Source organism: Zalophus californianus, chromosome 9, assembly GCF_009762305.2.
Source record: "Zalophus californianus isolate mZalCal1 chromosome 9, mZalCal1.pri.v2, whole genome shotgun sequence".
In the NCBI taxonomy this organism is placed as follows: domain Eukaryota; kingdom Metazoa; phylum Chordata; class Mammalia; order Carnivora; family Otariidae; genus Zalophus; species Zalophus californianus.
The window spans coordinates 96,607,991-96,624,049 of NC_045603.1; the positions used below are offsets into that span (position 1 = coordinate 96,607,991).

Below are 16,059 nucleotides of genomic sequence, written 5' to 3' on the forward strand. Positions count from 1 at the left end.
GGGGGAAAAGTGGTGTCTACAGTTGCCTTATCTACTAATGTTGCCCCTTGTTCATTTGGCTCCAGAACAGTGGTTTTGCTTCTACTCTAGTGTGTGTGTGTGTGTGTGTGTGTGTGTGTGTGTGTGTGTGTGTGTATGTGAGATCTCCCCTCCCCCCAAGCTGGTGCTACTCCAAATTCTCTATGTACTCACTGCTCCCGCTGCCAGGAAGACTCTCACTAGATGTCCCCATGTCTGACTTTCTCACCTCCCTCAAGTCTCTACACATTCTTCCCACTGTCCTTAAAGCGTATTCTTACCATTCCATTTTACTTTCCCACTTTGCTCTTCTCCCACACTTGCAATCTCCTTTGCCCTGTTCACAGCATGTATTTTTTTTAACATACTAATAATTTCATTCATCTGTTCAACGGATATTTGTGCCAGGCATTGTTTGACACATTTGGGATGTACAGGTGAACTAAGGATAAAAATCCCTGACTTCAAACAACTTACGTTCCAGTGCGGCAAGACAGTCAGTACACAATAAATATAATAAATAAGTAAATATTATTTGTTGAATAAATAAATAGAAATGTCTTAGGGCACTTATTCAAGTACTTCTACAGAACAGTTTTCTAGAAGTGGAATTGCTGGGTCAAAGAATATGCATACTGTAAGTTTTTGTACAATATGGCCAAATTGCTAATCAATAACCAACAGGTAGGGGCACCTGGGTGGCTCAGTAAGTTAAGCGTCTGCCTTCGGCTCAGGTCATGATCCCAGGGTCCTGGGATGGAGTCCTGCGTCAGGCTCCTTGCTCCGTAGGGAACCTGATTCTCCCTCTGCCTGCTGCTCCCTTGCTTGTCCTCTCTCTGTCTCTCTCTCTTTCCCTGACAAATGGATAAATGAAATCTTTAAAAAATAATAACAATAACCAACAGGAAAAAATTGAGTCAGGCACACTTATATATGCACACATATATGCATATATTCTTACCTAAGTATTTGTCATCTAAGTACTAGCTGTCTTTTCTAGGTGTGGCCTGCAACTTAATCTGAGAACATGTCTCTCTTTTATATTTTATGAAGTGATAGTGGGAATAAATGGTGGTATTTTTTCATTAATTGTCTTACTGGGGAAAAAAATATTTGGAATGTTTTTGTGTGTAGAGAAATGGGAAATGATACTGGTTTTTTAAGTCATAAGGTCTGAGAACCACTGACTTAGAATACTTGGTATTACCAATCTTTCTCTTTCATAATTAAAATGAATTTTAAAAATGAAGACTACTGGGGCACCTGGGTGGCTCAGTCGTTAGGCGTCTGCCTTCGGCTCAGGTCATGGTCCCAGGGTCCTGGGATGGAGCCCCGCATTGGGTTCCCTGCTCGGCAGGAAGCCTGCTTCTCCCTCTCCCACTCCCCCTGCTTGTGTTCCCTCTCTCGCTGTGTCTCTCTCTGTCAAATAAATAAAAGCTTTAAAAAAAATAAGACTATTTAATCTTTTTTTTTTAAGGATTTTATTCATTTGAGAGACAGAGAGAGAGAGAATGAGCAGCGGGGAGAGGCAGAGACAGAGGGAGAAGCAGGCTCCCCGCTGAGCAAGGAGCCCGATGCAGGACTCCATCCCAGCATCCTGGGATCATGACCTGCACCGAAGGCAGACACCCAACCAACTGAGCCACCCAGGCATCCTTAAGACTATTTAGTCTTATCAATGAAATTGCTACCTTAAATCCATAAATTTATATACTCAGTAGATTTTCATAATTAGAATGGCTTACCTCAAAGTATTTGTAAAAACTAATCTGGAATAAAAATAAATATAAACATATAGCAATAATCAATTATATATTTTAGATAGGATAAATATAATTAATAAATAAAATAAATACTTAACAGAGTTGAATAACCTTGTAAATTAAAATTAGGTGAGAGATAAATGATATTTCATTATGAAACTTTATATTTAATATTTTGTACATTATGATTAAGAAATTGCTTGAATGGTTATTTAAAATTTAAATAAATGGTGGGCGCCTGGGTGGCTCAGTTGGTTAAGCAACTGCCTTCGGCTCAGGTTATGATCCTGGAGTCCCAGGATAGAGTCCCGCATCAGGCTCCCTGCTCAGCAGGGAGTCTGCTTCTCCCTCTGACCCTCTTCCTTCTCATGCTCTCTATCTCTCATTCTCTCTCTCAAATAAATAAATAAAAAATCTTTAAAAAAAATTTTTAAATTTAAATAAATGGTTGTGAACAATTTCTCTTCTGGATCTTTTTGGTTTCTCCAAGTCAAGGAAAGTAAAATATTAATACTATGTCTAAACTGTGGATTTTATCTAAAACATTACCCTGAATGTCTGGGCCTAGAGCAAAGAAAACAAAAAATAGTCTTCCTTTCCTCTAAGGGTAAATATTTGCAGTTGATAAAGGTCACTGGGGTCATTCTTATTGCCTTGGATAACAGTATTTTCTAAGCCTTGCATTCTTAGATAACAAATTTTTATTTTTATTTTTTTAAAGATTTTTTTATTATTTATTTATTTATTTGACACACAGAGAGAGATAGCGAGAGAGAGAGAGGGAGAGAGCATAAGCAGGGGGAGCGGCAGGCAGATGGAGAAGCAGTCTTCCTGCATGAGCAGGGAGCCCGATGTGGGGCTCGATCCCAGGACCCTGGGATCATGACCTGAGCCGAAGGCAGCGGTTTAACCAACTGAGCCACCCAGGTACCCCTTAGATAACAAATTTTTAAAAGTATTCTTGTTTAAGAGGGTCAGATGATAATAGAAAAGATGTTGCTCTTGACCTTTACTCTTAGGATTAACCTCTTTAACCTGTTGAGATTCAGGAGCTCCAAGTTTATTTTTGTTGTTTCAAGAGTAGTAGCAGAATTTACAAATTTTAAGGGAGAAGAAGAAAGAACAAAAACCAAAACAACCTTGAAAATGAATGTATTCGTTCTTTGAATACTTGTGATTTATTATATATGAGTATGAAATATACGTGGCAAATTGAATTAACAATGAACAAATGGTTAAACAGATATTATGATGTCTTGACTTTGTTCCAGGCAAAGCACTAGGTGGGTGTTTTTCAACCTTTGAGTCATTAATGAATAGCAAAATAAATTTGTGTGTCAGCATTGAAAAAAAAACAAAACTATAGATAATATCAGAATGCATTGTACAATGGCTAATGATTTTTTCCTGACATTTTTAGCTTTTAATATTTATCTGGATATGTTACTGGGTATATTTCTTTTCTCTTTTGGGGGGGCGCTTTCAATTTTTTATTTTTTAAATTTTTTTTTTTTAAGATTTTATTTATTTATTTGAGAGAGAGAATGAGAGAAAGAGAGCACGAGAGGGAAGAGGGTCAGAGGGAGAAGCAGACTCCCTGCTGAGCAGGGAGCCCGATGTGGGACTCGATCCCGAGACTCCAGGATCATGACCTGAGCCGAAGGCAGTCGCTTAACCAACTGAGCCACCCAGGCGCCCTATTTTTTAAATTTTATACTGAGTTTATTTCTTCTTTTTCTTTCTTTTTTTTTTTTTTGGAAGATTTTGTTTTTAAGTAATCTCTATACCCAATGTGGGGCTCGAACTTACAACCCTCAAAATCAACAGTCTCATGCTCTACCAACTGAGCCAGCCAGGCACCCCTATATTGGGGTTATTTCTTAATGTGGGTCACTGGCAAGACAGTGTGAATGCCACCATACTAATGATGTTCTTGAACGACTCCTTTCTTTCATGGAGTTTACACTCTGGTGAAGGGACTGATAAGGAACCAACAGTGATGATGTGATAAGGTGAGTACAGCGGCGGGGAAAGCAATGTGAAAAGCGCCTTACCTAGAAATGAGAGATCAGGGCTGCTTCCTGGAAGAAATGTCATTTCACTAAAGCCTGGAGGAGTGGCTAAGAACACGTACTCTGAAGACACACCGCCTGGATCCTTCCAGGGCACCATCATTTTTGCCATGTGACTTGGTGCAAGTTACTTAACCTCTATGCCTTAGTTTCCTTACTGAAGAAGGAAAAAAAGAAAGGTCCCTATCCTATAGGGACATGGTTAGGATTAACTGACATAATAACAGTAAAGTGCTCAGCCTGACTCAGCCGTAACAAGTATTTACCATTATGTCATGGGATCTGGGGGACCGGCGGGGCAGGAGGGAGAAGGGCACATGTGCCCCCGCGTGTGGGGCCTGAGGGCCCCTACAACTTGGGATGGGGCTGAGAATGGAGCAGAGCATAAGACAAACCCTGGGAGGGGGCGCCTGGGTGGCTCAGACGTTAAGCGTCTGCCTTCAGCTCCGGTCATGATCCCTGAGTCCTGGGGTCGAGCCCCGCGTCGGGCTCCCTGCTCCGCCGGAAGCCTGCCTTTCCCTCTCCCACTCCCCCTGCCTTTCCCTCTCCCACTCCCCCTGCCTTTCCCTCTCCCACTCCCCCTGCTTGTGTTACCTCTCTCGCTGTGTCTTTCTCTGTCAAATAAATAAAATCTTAAAAAAAAAAAAAAAAGACAAGCCCTGGGAGAAGTGATAAGGTGGTAAAGTAAAAGAGAGGTTAGAGTATGAAAGGCCTTGTAAACCATATGGAAAATGTGGACTTCAATCTTCGGACAATGGGGACTTTGAAGAGTTTAAAGCAGGCCTGAAGGAAGACAGGAAAGAAAAAGAAAGGAAGGAAGGAAGGGAGAAAGAAAGAGAGAAAGAGAAAGAATGAATGAAAGAAGGAGGTGTTTTTTGTAGGCAGGGTCTTAACGCATGTTCAGACATATTCATGGGAAGGAACAGAGTTGAAGACACAGGAGGAGCGGGGGCAGGAAGGGGAGGGGCTTATACGGCTTGCCCTCTTCCCTTGGTCATGGCTCCCCAATCACTTCGCCTTTCTGCCCTCTGCTTCTGTTGTCACACGGTTTTCTCTGTGTGACCCTCCAGCCTCCCTCTTATAAAGACCTTTATGATTATCTTGGGCCCACCTGGATTATCCAGGATCATCTCCTGATGTCCAGAATCTTAATCACATCTGCAAAGTCTCTTTTGCCATGGAAGGTCACATATTCACAGGTTCCAGGGAACAGAATGTGCACATCTTTCAAGGGCCATTATTCAGTCTGCCACATGTGACTTCAGAAAGACCTCACGCCCTGCAAAATTATGTGTGTGCATATGCACACAAGCAGAAACACACACACACACACACACACACACAGTCATTACGGAGAATATAAGGTAAAGGGACAAAAGCACTCAAAGTCTATGAAACTGCACAAAACATTAAGAATTCTAATATAGGGGCGCCTGGGTGGCTCAGTCGTTAAGCGTCTGCCTTCGGCTCAGGTCGCGATCCCAGGGTCCTGGGATCGAGCCCCACATCGGGCTCCCTGCTCGGCGGGAGGCCTGCTTCTCCCTCTCTCGCTCCCCCTGCTTGTGTTCCCTCTCTCGCTGTGTCTCTCTCTATCAAATAAATAAACACAATCTTTAAAAAAAAAAAAAATTCTAACACAAACAGGGGTGCCAGGCTGGCTCAGACGGTAACACATGTGAATCTTGATCTTGGGGTTGTGAGTTGGAGCCCCATGGTGGGTGTGGAAATTACTTAAAAATAAAATCGTAGGGCGCCTGGGTGTCTCAGTCAGTTAAGCCTCTGCCTTCAGCTCAGGTCATGATCTTGGGGTCCTGGGATTAAGTCCTGCATCCTTCCCCAGGAGCCTGCTTCTCCCTCAGCCTACTGCTCCCCCTTCTTGTGCTCTCTCTTTCTGTCTGACAAATAAATAAATAAAATATTTAAAAATAAATAAATAAATAAAATCTTCAAAAAAGAATTCTAATATAAATATACTATCACTGTTGGAAAGATATACAAAATTCCTAATAAAGGTGAAGGTAGCCTGAGGGAAACAAAGGTAGAGAAGGCTGAAGCTGCTGACTTTACATAAAGGATGAAAAGTCAAACCACCAAGAGCTGTGCCCTGGCTGGAATAGACCTCATTTGTTTTCTAATAGCTTTAGATTTATAGGAAAATTGAAAAGCAAATACCGAGTTCACATATGCTCCACCCCTGGTGTCCCCTATTACGATCTTGTTTTAGTATGGTATATTTGTTAACATTAATAAACCACTATTAAGGGGCGCCTGGGTGGCTCGGTGGTTGAGCGTCTGCCTTCGGCTCAGGTCATGGTCCCAGGGTCCTGGGATCGAGCCCCGCATCGGGCTCCCTGCTCGGCGGGAGCCTGCTTCTCCCTCTGCCACTCCCCCTGCTTGTGCTCTCTCACTCTCTCGAATAAATAAATAAGATATTTAAAAATAATAAACCAATATTAATACATTATTGTTAAATACAGTCATAATTTATTTAAATTTCCTTTAGGTTTTTGGTGTTTTTTTTAAGATTTTATTTATTTATTTGACAGAGAGAGACACAGCGAGAGAGGGAACACAAGCAGGGGGAGTGGGAGAGGGAGAAGCAGGCTTCCCGCGGAGCGGGGAGCCTGATGCGGGGCTCGATCCCAAGACCCTGGGATCATGACCTGAGCCGAAGGCAGACACTTAACAACTGAGCCACCCAGGCGCCATGATTTCCTTTAGGTTTTACCTAACTTCCTTTTTCTCTTCCAGGATCCCATGCCAGATACCACATTACATCTAGTCGTCGTGTCTCCTTTATCATTCTCTTGGTTGGGCAATTCCTCAGACTTGCCTTGTTTTTGACGTCCTGGAGAATTCTTTTTAAAGATTTTATTATATATTTATTTGAGAGAGAAAGAGAGAGAGAGCAGGAGCAGGGAGAGGGAAGAGGGAGAAGGAGGGGGAGGGAGAGAGGCAGGCAGAGGGAGAAGCAGACTCCCCACTGAGCAAGGACCCCAACTCTGGATCATGACCTGGTATCATGACCTGAGCCAAAGGCAGATGCTGAACTGATTAAGCCACGCAGGCGCCCTGACAACCTTGACAATTTTGAGGAGTCCCGGTGAGGTGTTTTGTAGGATACCGCAGTACTGGAATTTGTCTTTATGTCTTTCTTGTGGTGAGAGCAGGGTTATGGGTTATTGGAAGGAGCCCACAGAGGCAAAGTGCCACTTTCATCATAACGTATCAAGGGTACATGCTACCAATGTGACTCATCACTGTTAATGTTGGCCGTGATCATCTGGCTGAGGTAATGTTTGTTAGGTTTCTCCCCCATAAAAGTGTCCTTTCTTCCCCTGCTTTCCACACTGTACACTTTGAAATGAAGTGACTATGTGCAGCCCATACTTAAGGAGGGGGAGATATGCCCATTCTCCTTGTGGAATGGGTGAAAACAAAACTTATTTGGAATTCTTTGCATGAGAGATTTGTCTCTTCTCCTCCATTTGCCAATTTCTAGAATCAGTTATTTTTATCCATAGGGACTCATGGATATTTATTTTATACTTTGGGTTAGAATCCAATATTACTTCATATTTTCCTTTTACATGCCCCTACCAATGTGTGCATTGTGTTGTTTTTCTTTTTTCTTTTTATTTTAAAGATTTATTTATTAATTTGAGAGAGAGAGAGCACATGAGTGGGGTGGGGGGCAGAGAGGGAGAGACTCTTAAACAGGCTCCGTGCCCAGAGGAATCCGACGTGAGGCTTGCTCTCATGACCCTGAAATTATGACCTTAGTCAAAACCAACAGTTGGATGCTTAACTGACTGAGCTACCCAGATGCCCCTCTTTTTTTTTTTTAAACACTTCCTTACTTTCTGGCACTACAAAGTGCTCAGGATTTATTTTATATATTTCCTGCCGCAATCCTAGAAATAACCATTTCCCTGAGGAGCCTTGGTTCCTTTTCTATAGAAAATGGTATTAGAAACCAAGATCCAGGGGCACCTGGGTGGCTCAGTTAGTTAAGCGTCTGCCTTCGGCTCAGGTCATGATCTCAGGGTCCTGGGATCGAGTCCTGCATCGGGTTCCCTACTCGGCAGGAAGCCTGCTTCTCCCTCTCCCACTCCCCCTGCTTGTGTTCCCTCTCTTGCTGTCTCTCTCTGTCAAATAAATCAATAAAATCTTTAAAAATAAAAATAAAAAAAGAAACCAAGATCCAGGCATGAGGCATGCTCAGTGCTCATTGACATTAGAATTCTACAACACTTGCATCCCATGGGTCCTGATGTTTCTTCTTGGGGCAAATAAATAAAATGGAATAAAAACGAATTGAAATCAGAAAAGCATTCAAACTATACAGCTGGCTTGTGAAATGAGGATAATGACACGAGAAAGACAGAGCTGGAGGGAAAAGACAAGGAATCATGGAAACTGTACTATGGGAAGTTGAAAAGCATTGGTGTCCAATCTTCCTGCCCTGTTGTCCTTCTGGAACAGGGGATGGGGGCTTGGTACCAGGGCTGAGGCCCTCTGCCAGCATTTCTGAGCATGCGGCTGGTGAAAGGAGACAAAGTAAATAAAATCTGTAGGGTGAAGTGCCTCCTCTGGAAGTCCCTTGCCGCCTGCCCCCCAAGTCAGATATCCTCTTTAACAAGGAACAATGGACTGCACCAGAGGTTCTTCACAGGTAAACAAAGGAAAGACAACAAGCCTTTGTGTCTGGGTTCCTTTTCTCAAAAAGAGAAGTCAAGGCAGAAAGTCAATGAAACAACAGGAACAAAGACACAGGCATTCCTTTGATCTCCGGACTGGGTTTCCAAAGCTGAAATACAATGTTCCACTTGGTTTGTGCCTCACCAGCATTACCTCCTTGTCTTTCCTGAAATCTCGTCTTTAAGCAAACTTGGGAATGCCGGCAGTATTTGCTCCTCTCTTCTGATAGGCCTAACTTACTAGTTAACCAGTACTTTCATGAGTCCCATATCTTCATTCAAACCACAAATGTTGGGAAATTTACGGCCCCAGCGCATACTGAGCTCTTTCCATCAGAACCCCGTCTGGGAGGCTGCTCTTTAGCCGACTCTCATATTGGAAAGTCGTTAAATGTTTTCCACTAAGCTGTTCAATAATTGATCATAGACCCAGGATTCGACCCCGGGGAGTACTGATTCTTCCTTGTGGAATTTCAAGAACTAAAGTGGATTCGCGGAAAGGAAGGCAACGGCAGTCGGTGCGGGGAGAGAGGCAAAGCGCAGGGCGCCTGGGCGCTCGGCAGGCGCATGGGGCTGCAGAGAACCTCGGTCCCGAGGTGGGTGCAGGTGCTGGGCACCCGACCATTTGTCCCCACCCCGTGTGTCAGGCCTCAAGGCCCGACTCCCGGGCAGATGGCCCTAGACGCCAGTGGAAACAGGCTTCTGGACTCGAGGCGCAGTGGAGAACCTGAGGGAAGGCAGAGGAGACACACTGGCGGGCACGGGGGTGCCGCCCACGGGGCAGAGGGACCAAAGCAAGGACAAGGGCCGCAAGGGGAGACCCGCCCCACCAGAAGCGAGCCCAGAGCAGTACATCGAGTAATTCATTAACTGTGTGTTTGGGAAACAGCAGCTTTCCCCTCTCCTTTACCAGGCTTTACCTCTCTTTGGAATATGTTTCACTACCTACCCTACCCTATATTTTGGATCTGCGGTTTGTTGTCTCCATCCACCAGAATGTTTGTGCCCTGAGGGGCAACACTTTAATTTTGCCTGCGGCTCTGTTGCCTGACCTGAAACCAACCTGGCACAGTTGAAGGGAAAACACTTCTGAGCTAGAGAAGCCACCTGGAGGGAAAAGGTGGGCTCCACAGATCAGAGAGAAAGGACAGCCAAGATTCCAGCTTCATCAGTTCAACCCCTTGGGGCAGATTAGAATTTTAAAAATTCCATTCATCCGATCTTAAAGACTCCATGTAGATGAAGACCTCCAGTAGATGAAGCTATTTCACTGTTTATCATCCCCCTTTCCAGAAATGAGTCTGGGGACTGGAGCGTCCTGTACTGTTAAAGCTAAGCTTGGGCGGGGCGGGGGAATGGGGTGGCTGGGTGATGGACACTGGGGAGGGTATGTGCTAGGGTGAGCACTGTGTATTGTGTAAGACTGATGAATCACAGACCTGTACCCCTGAAACAAATAATACATTATATGTTAATTAAAAACAAAACAAAACAATAAGCTTAAGCAAGCAGTGTGGGGCAGTGGATGCAGACCCGGCTGTGGTGCAGGGTAGCAGAGGGTGCTGGACCCGCCTGGGGGGCTGCCCGCTGCGGGGTTGGCGGAAGGTGGGACAAGCGTTGGGCCCCACCTGCCTGACTCCAGAACTCGCACGTGCCCTGCACTGCGGCAGTGGCCCTACTGAGCCGGCGGAGGGGCAGCCAGCTTGGGGCGCCCGGAGTCAGGCACTGCATATCATTCTGGCCCTAAATTTGACATCGATACGCTGGTTTTGCTTTTGAGACTAGAAAATGCAAGAGACGTTTGTGAGATTAAGGGTCCAACAGAAATGAAATATACAGATTACTTCGTGATTGGTAGTAGAAAACCCTTTCAAGTAGAGAACTTCTTTTCACATTGTGAAAACGTACAAATGCCCGAAATATAAAAGTGAGTCGCATAGTAAGAGAAGGGAAAGACCCTGATGATTGGCTCTGTGTGGACTTTGGCAGCATGGTGATTGATTTGATGCCTCCAGAAAAGAGAAACCTCTGAATTCGAGGAATTATGGACTCTACCTTCTTGTGATGACCAGTTAGCTCAGGTAGCACCTGAGATGTTACCTGAAGACTTCATTCTTGGAAGGAAAGATGACACTTCATCACTGACTCCAGTGGAGCTCAAATATGAATAAAATGATATGAACTGATTTAGTAAAAAAAGATGAATTTAGGCATATTAAAATGTGTAAGAGTTTATTTGAGCAAAACTCAGTTCAAACGGGGAAACATCCTATCTAGCAGATAGAAAGGAGCTCCAAAGGGCTGTATAAAATGAAAGACTTTCAAGGCAAAAGGGGGCAGGAACAGGACATTATACTTAGGCAAAAAGCAGATTGGTTATGGCAAGGTTATTTACCCATAGGGGATAGCAAGAGTCTATCAGATTACCTAACTAGTGCTGATCAGGTGATCCCTGGTTGACTGGTTTGAGATTCTGTTTCTAGGGAGAACCAAAATTGTAATTAATTTTTGGTTTGGCGAGGTGGGGCTTAGCACAAGTGAGTCCATTTTGGGCCTGTTGTCTTGTTCTTAGCGATGCATAGTTAACATAGTTTAACAATGTTGTTCACCCTTAACAAATTTTCCCTTTGCCCTCCTGTTTTGCTACAAGAAGGACTTATACTCCTGCTTCCGGCTTGAAGAGCTGTACTTATATTCCTCCTTCAAGGACTGGAAATTAATACAAAGAATATGACATTTCCCATTGTCAAGACAGGGGTTATCATGGGGCACCTGGGTGTCTCAGTTGGTTAAGCGTCTGCCTTTGGCTCAGGTCATGATCCCCAGGTCCTGGAATCGAGTCCCATGTCAGCCTTCCTGCTCGTCAGGGAGCCTGCTTCTTCCTCTCCCTCTGCCTCTTCCCTGTTTGTGCTCTCTCTCTCTCAAATAAATAAATAAAATCTTAAAAAGAAGAAGAGGGTTATCTGGCTTATCTCTGTCTTGTCAAAAAGAGGTTTATCGGCTTCTCTGTGTCTTCCTGTTAATTTTCTTCCCTGCCCATCTGTGAATACTCCAGTTCAAGGTAAACTTCTATGGTGGGTCCATGGAGCTCTAGTCACAGCTTGAAGTTCCACCTAGATCTGAACAGATCTAGGTCTGGCCTCCTCCCGGAAGTCCGGAACAGAAAGATGATATTTTGCTTCAAGTTGATCTGAAAAGAACTTCAGCTCAATTAGAGCAGACTTCCAGTAAAACGGTAGGTGGGACTGTCCTAGAAATTCAATTCTTACCTCCTTTTAGCCTATCAAGTAAACCTATCTGCCAGTCCAATGAAAAATAAATGAACCATTGACTGAAATAATTAGGTGGGTGGGTATTGAGATTAAATTAGAACTGATATGCTTCCAATTCCATTCTCTCACCAAAAAAAAAAAAAAAAAAAAAAAAAATGACAGCTTCTACAATTCTTTTGGATAATTTATTTATTTATTTATTTTAAAGATTTTATTTATTTATTTGAGAGAGAGAGAATGAGAGATAGAGAGCACGAGAGGGAAGAAGGTCAGAGGGAGAAGCAGACTCCCCACTGAGCAGGGAGCCCGATGTGGGACTCCATCCCGGGACTCCAGGATCATGACCTGAGCCGAAGGCAGTCGCTCAACCAACTGAGCCACCCAGGCGCCCCTCTTTTGGATAATTTAAAGAGCCTATCTTTTCTAGTTGTATCTCTTAGAGATTGCCTAAAAATCTCCCTGCTCTGCAAGCTAGGCCTGAGTGTTACAGGACCAAGGGAAGAATAATGGCAACCGTCCCCAACACATAGAAAAAGTTGAAACCAATCGGGATTGTTTCTTTTTTTGGGGGGGGCAGTGGTGCACCTCAGGTACATTTATTCATGCCACGGGGACACAACACGTCTACAAGTGTATGGCAGTGCTCCACGTTCCCATCTAACAGCGCGCTGAGATTTACAGACTGATGCTCCATGGGACATGTGCTCCAAGTACAGCCGGTCAATGATGGCCATGAGCAGGCTCAGGACTGGAAGCTTTCAAAGCTTTACTTCTTTTATCAGCACTCCTGATTTTATAAATGATGACAGTCATCAACCCCATTCCTAACCAAATCTCCTGGTAAACCTGGGTATAGTAGGGCTTCATGGGGATCCAAACATTTTTAATAAGGCTTTGAAGCATCTCGGCGCAAGAACCCCGGCTTGGCCCGCCGCAATACCCACTGCCAATGACTTGGAAACCAATTGGGACTGTTTCTATCCACTGAATGGGACGCTGTCCCATTGCGTGGATCATTGAATAAACCCAATATAGATCTTTAAATTTTACTCAGTCGAATTTTGGTTTTTAATAATAATTGTCTAAGTAGAGATGTTGGTATGATGTTTTGATTCACTCAAGCGTTTCATGTCCATGGTTCCGTAATGTGTTACGCACTAGAGATAACACGAATTTAACGGTTTACCTGATCTCAAATCTCATGTTTTGTATGTATCTATTTTAAAGCTCTTAATATCTATTTGCAGACAATATTTCAAAGATTTGGCTCACAGCTACCAGCTATAGCTGCCAACTATAATCTCACCATACATCTTTCCTAGTTTTTCTATTTTAAAATTGCCATGCAAAAGTTTAAAAGCTATCTTAATTAGGGTTTTAAAACTCAAGTAGAAGTGAACTGTTTTATATGTTACTTTACTCATATTTCCTCAAATGAGAAATCTTTGCTTTTTTTGAAATTCATCTAATGGATTTTTTTTGTTTTGTTTTATTTATTTAAGTAATCTCTACACCCAACATGGGGCTTGAATCCATGAGACCGAGATCAAGAGTTGCAGGCTTCTCCAATTGAGGCAGCTGGGCACCCCCTCATGGATTTTTATTCATTAGTATTATTGTATTCTTTATTGGACATATATATGCTGCAAGTTCCTTTTTCTTTCTTTTTTTTAAGATTTTATTTATTTATTTGAGAGAAAGAGAATGAGAGAGAGAGAGAGAGAGAGAGAGCATGAGAGTGAGGAGGGTCAGAGGGAGAAGCAGACCGTCCACTGAGCATGGAGCCTGATGTGGGACTCGATCCTGGTACTCCAGGATCATGACCTGAGCCAAAGGCCGTCGCTTAACCAACTGAGCTACCTAGGTGCCTGAGATATGAGCTTTTTAATATGGTCTGTGAGCCTTTCTGTTTCATGACCTTAGGAGTAGTTGCCTGGTAGTGTTCTTGTATCAAGTTAATTCCCCACAAGACAAAGGAATCTATCCTGGTGGTGACATTTTTGAGAAACTGAGTATCTGGGAATGTTCCACACTTGCTCAATAGTTTGACTAAATATAGATTTCTAGGTTGGGAAGTATTTTCCTTCAGAATTTGGAAGGTGTTTTTCCCTATCCTCTGGCATTCAATGTTGTTGAGGAATCTGAGCCATTATATTCCTGATATTAAATGCTCTTCTTATATTTTCTCTATTTTATATCTGTTTGTGGTTCTGCTTTACTTAAGAGAATATCTTCGATTTTTGTCTTCAAACAATTTTTTTTGTTTGTTTCTAATATCAAATGTCTAAATCCAGGTACTCTTTTTTTTTTTTTTTTTGCTCTTTTCCTTCTTTAAAAGGGGCATCCTGTTTGTTTCAAAAATATTACAAATGATTTCTTATCTCTTGAGACATTAGGTATCATTTTCTTGATGCATTCTTTTATAGTCTGCGTTGTTTTGTTTTCTTTTTTTTAAAAGATTTTATTTATTTATTTGACAGAGAGAGAGAGAGAGCACAAGCAGGTGGGAGTGGCAGGCAGAGGGAGCGGGAGAAGCAGGCTCCCCACAGAGCAGGGAGAGCCCGATGCAGGACTTGATCCCAGGACCCTGGGATCATGACCTGAGCCAAAGGCAGTCACTTAACCAACTGAGCCACCCAGGCACCCTGTTTGTTTTCAAGTTGCTTCATTCTGTTTGGTTTTTTACCTCATCTTTCATACGATAAAGAGAAAAACATGTTAACTAGAAAGCTGTTATAACTTTTAAAGATTTTTTATTTTATTTTAGTTTATTTTTTTTAAGATTTTATTTATTTGAGAGAGAGAGATAATGAGCACAAGCAAGAGGGAGAAGGAGAAGCAGGCTCCCCACTGAGGAAGGAGTCCGATATGGGGCTCGATCCCAGGACCCTGAGATCATGACCTGAGCCGAAGGCAGATGCCTTCTGTTGGCTCAGCTTCTGTCATGTTGAAGAAAACTGCATCTCCACCATCCATATTCCACACCTTCCTGTAAGAATGGCTCTCTCTAAACCTGGATTTTTTGAGTGAGAGTCTATGCCAGCCCTTTTCACTGTCTTACCTCCTAATCTTACACCCCTGCCATCTGATATTTGCCCTCATGTCTCCTGCAGAATTCTGAGAGACGGCTAGGGGACAGGTATCCATGGCAAAGGGGGAACCGCTGAGAACAGACCAGGAGTGGAGAGTTAAGCGTGCCATAAAGCAGTGCTTCTGATTCACCTGGGAGGCCTGCTAAACTGCTGGATGCCTCTTTGATTCAGCAGATCTGGGTTGGAGCTCAGTGCTTTTTTAATTATATCCTACAAGTTACCAGGGGCTGTTGATGCTGCCTGTCTGGAGGCCATATATTTTGAGAACCATTTGAATAAAGTATTGTAACCTAATGTGTATTTATGGCTGTTCTTCATCTCCTACAAAAATATTTCTTAATCAGAACTTCGACTTTTGCTTTTTAGTAAAAATAAGCGAGATTGCGTTTGAGTATTTTCTCATGATTTCCAGCTGAAGCCGGTGTAGGGAAGCTGTACATTAAATAGGAGATGGGAAAAAACATGCATTTTGCCAGAGGGGGGAGGGACTTGTTCTCTACCTCCTGCAGAAATCAGCAGTTAATGTTGGTGCTCGTTGCCAGAGTTCAGTACAAGTATTGGGGTGGGGGTGGGAATTTATAAATTTAATTTCAGCTGCTCACAAAAAATGCAATTCAATTAATAGTCTAGAAAACAAACTAAAATTACAGATCCAAAGCACACGTCCATAAAATATCAAGCTATTGAAGTGTTTCCAACAGACATTTTATTTCTCCTCTCTGTTCCCTTACTAGCATCCACAGGTTTAAGATGTCAGGCAAGGAAAACTTTTAAGGGAACTTTCTCAATTAATTTAATTGGGAATTAATTAGCAGTTGTGGGGGGACCACCCTTCATCTCTCTGCACTAGAACACTGTAGAGCCCAGTTCACAAACCAGTAGCCATTTCCAGAAGTAGTTTGGAAAAACTGATTTTCAAGGCAACCTTAGGGAGATACAACCACAGAGGCTCTTTTAAAATTTTCCAACCTACGTGTAGGAGAGTATGATTGTTTTAATGCGGAGCAGATGAAGCATCACCCTATTAGTCCACTAATAGGGTTACGCCCATTCACCTTATCCCTTTAACCATTAGCATTTACATTAAAATAGGCTGGCTGATTGGCTTATCTGTAGTTTTAAGAGGGAACCTGATGGGAGCT

The 16,059-nt window shown here is 43.0% G+C and overlaps 1 protein-coding gene and 1 pseudogene across 1 annotated transcript; one reads left to right on the forward strand and one right to left on the reverse strand.

Annotated features, from left to right (window-relative positions):
• Window positions 1-9,120: 9,120 nt before the first annotated feature.
• Window positions 9,121-10,724, forward strand: LOC113922272 (annotated as a pseudogene).
• Window positions 10,725-12,475: 1,751 nt separating this feature from the next.
• Window positions 12,476-12,761, reverse strand: LOC113921983 (ATP synthase subunit ATP5MPL, mitochondrial-like). Its single transcript, XM_035729267.1, has one exon. It carries the CDS (start codon window positions 12,726-12,728, stop codon window positions 12,546-12,548), a length of 183 nt encoding a protein of 60 aa, XP_035585160.1. The 5' UTR covers window positions 12,729-12,761; the 3' UTR covers window positions 12,476-12,545.
• Between the last annotated feature and the right edge of the window lie 3,298 nt (window positions 12,762-16,059).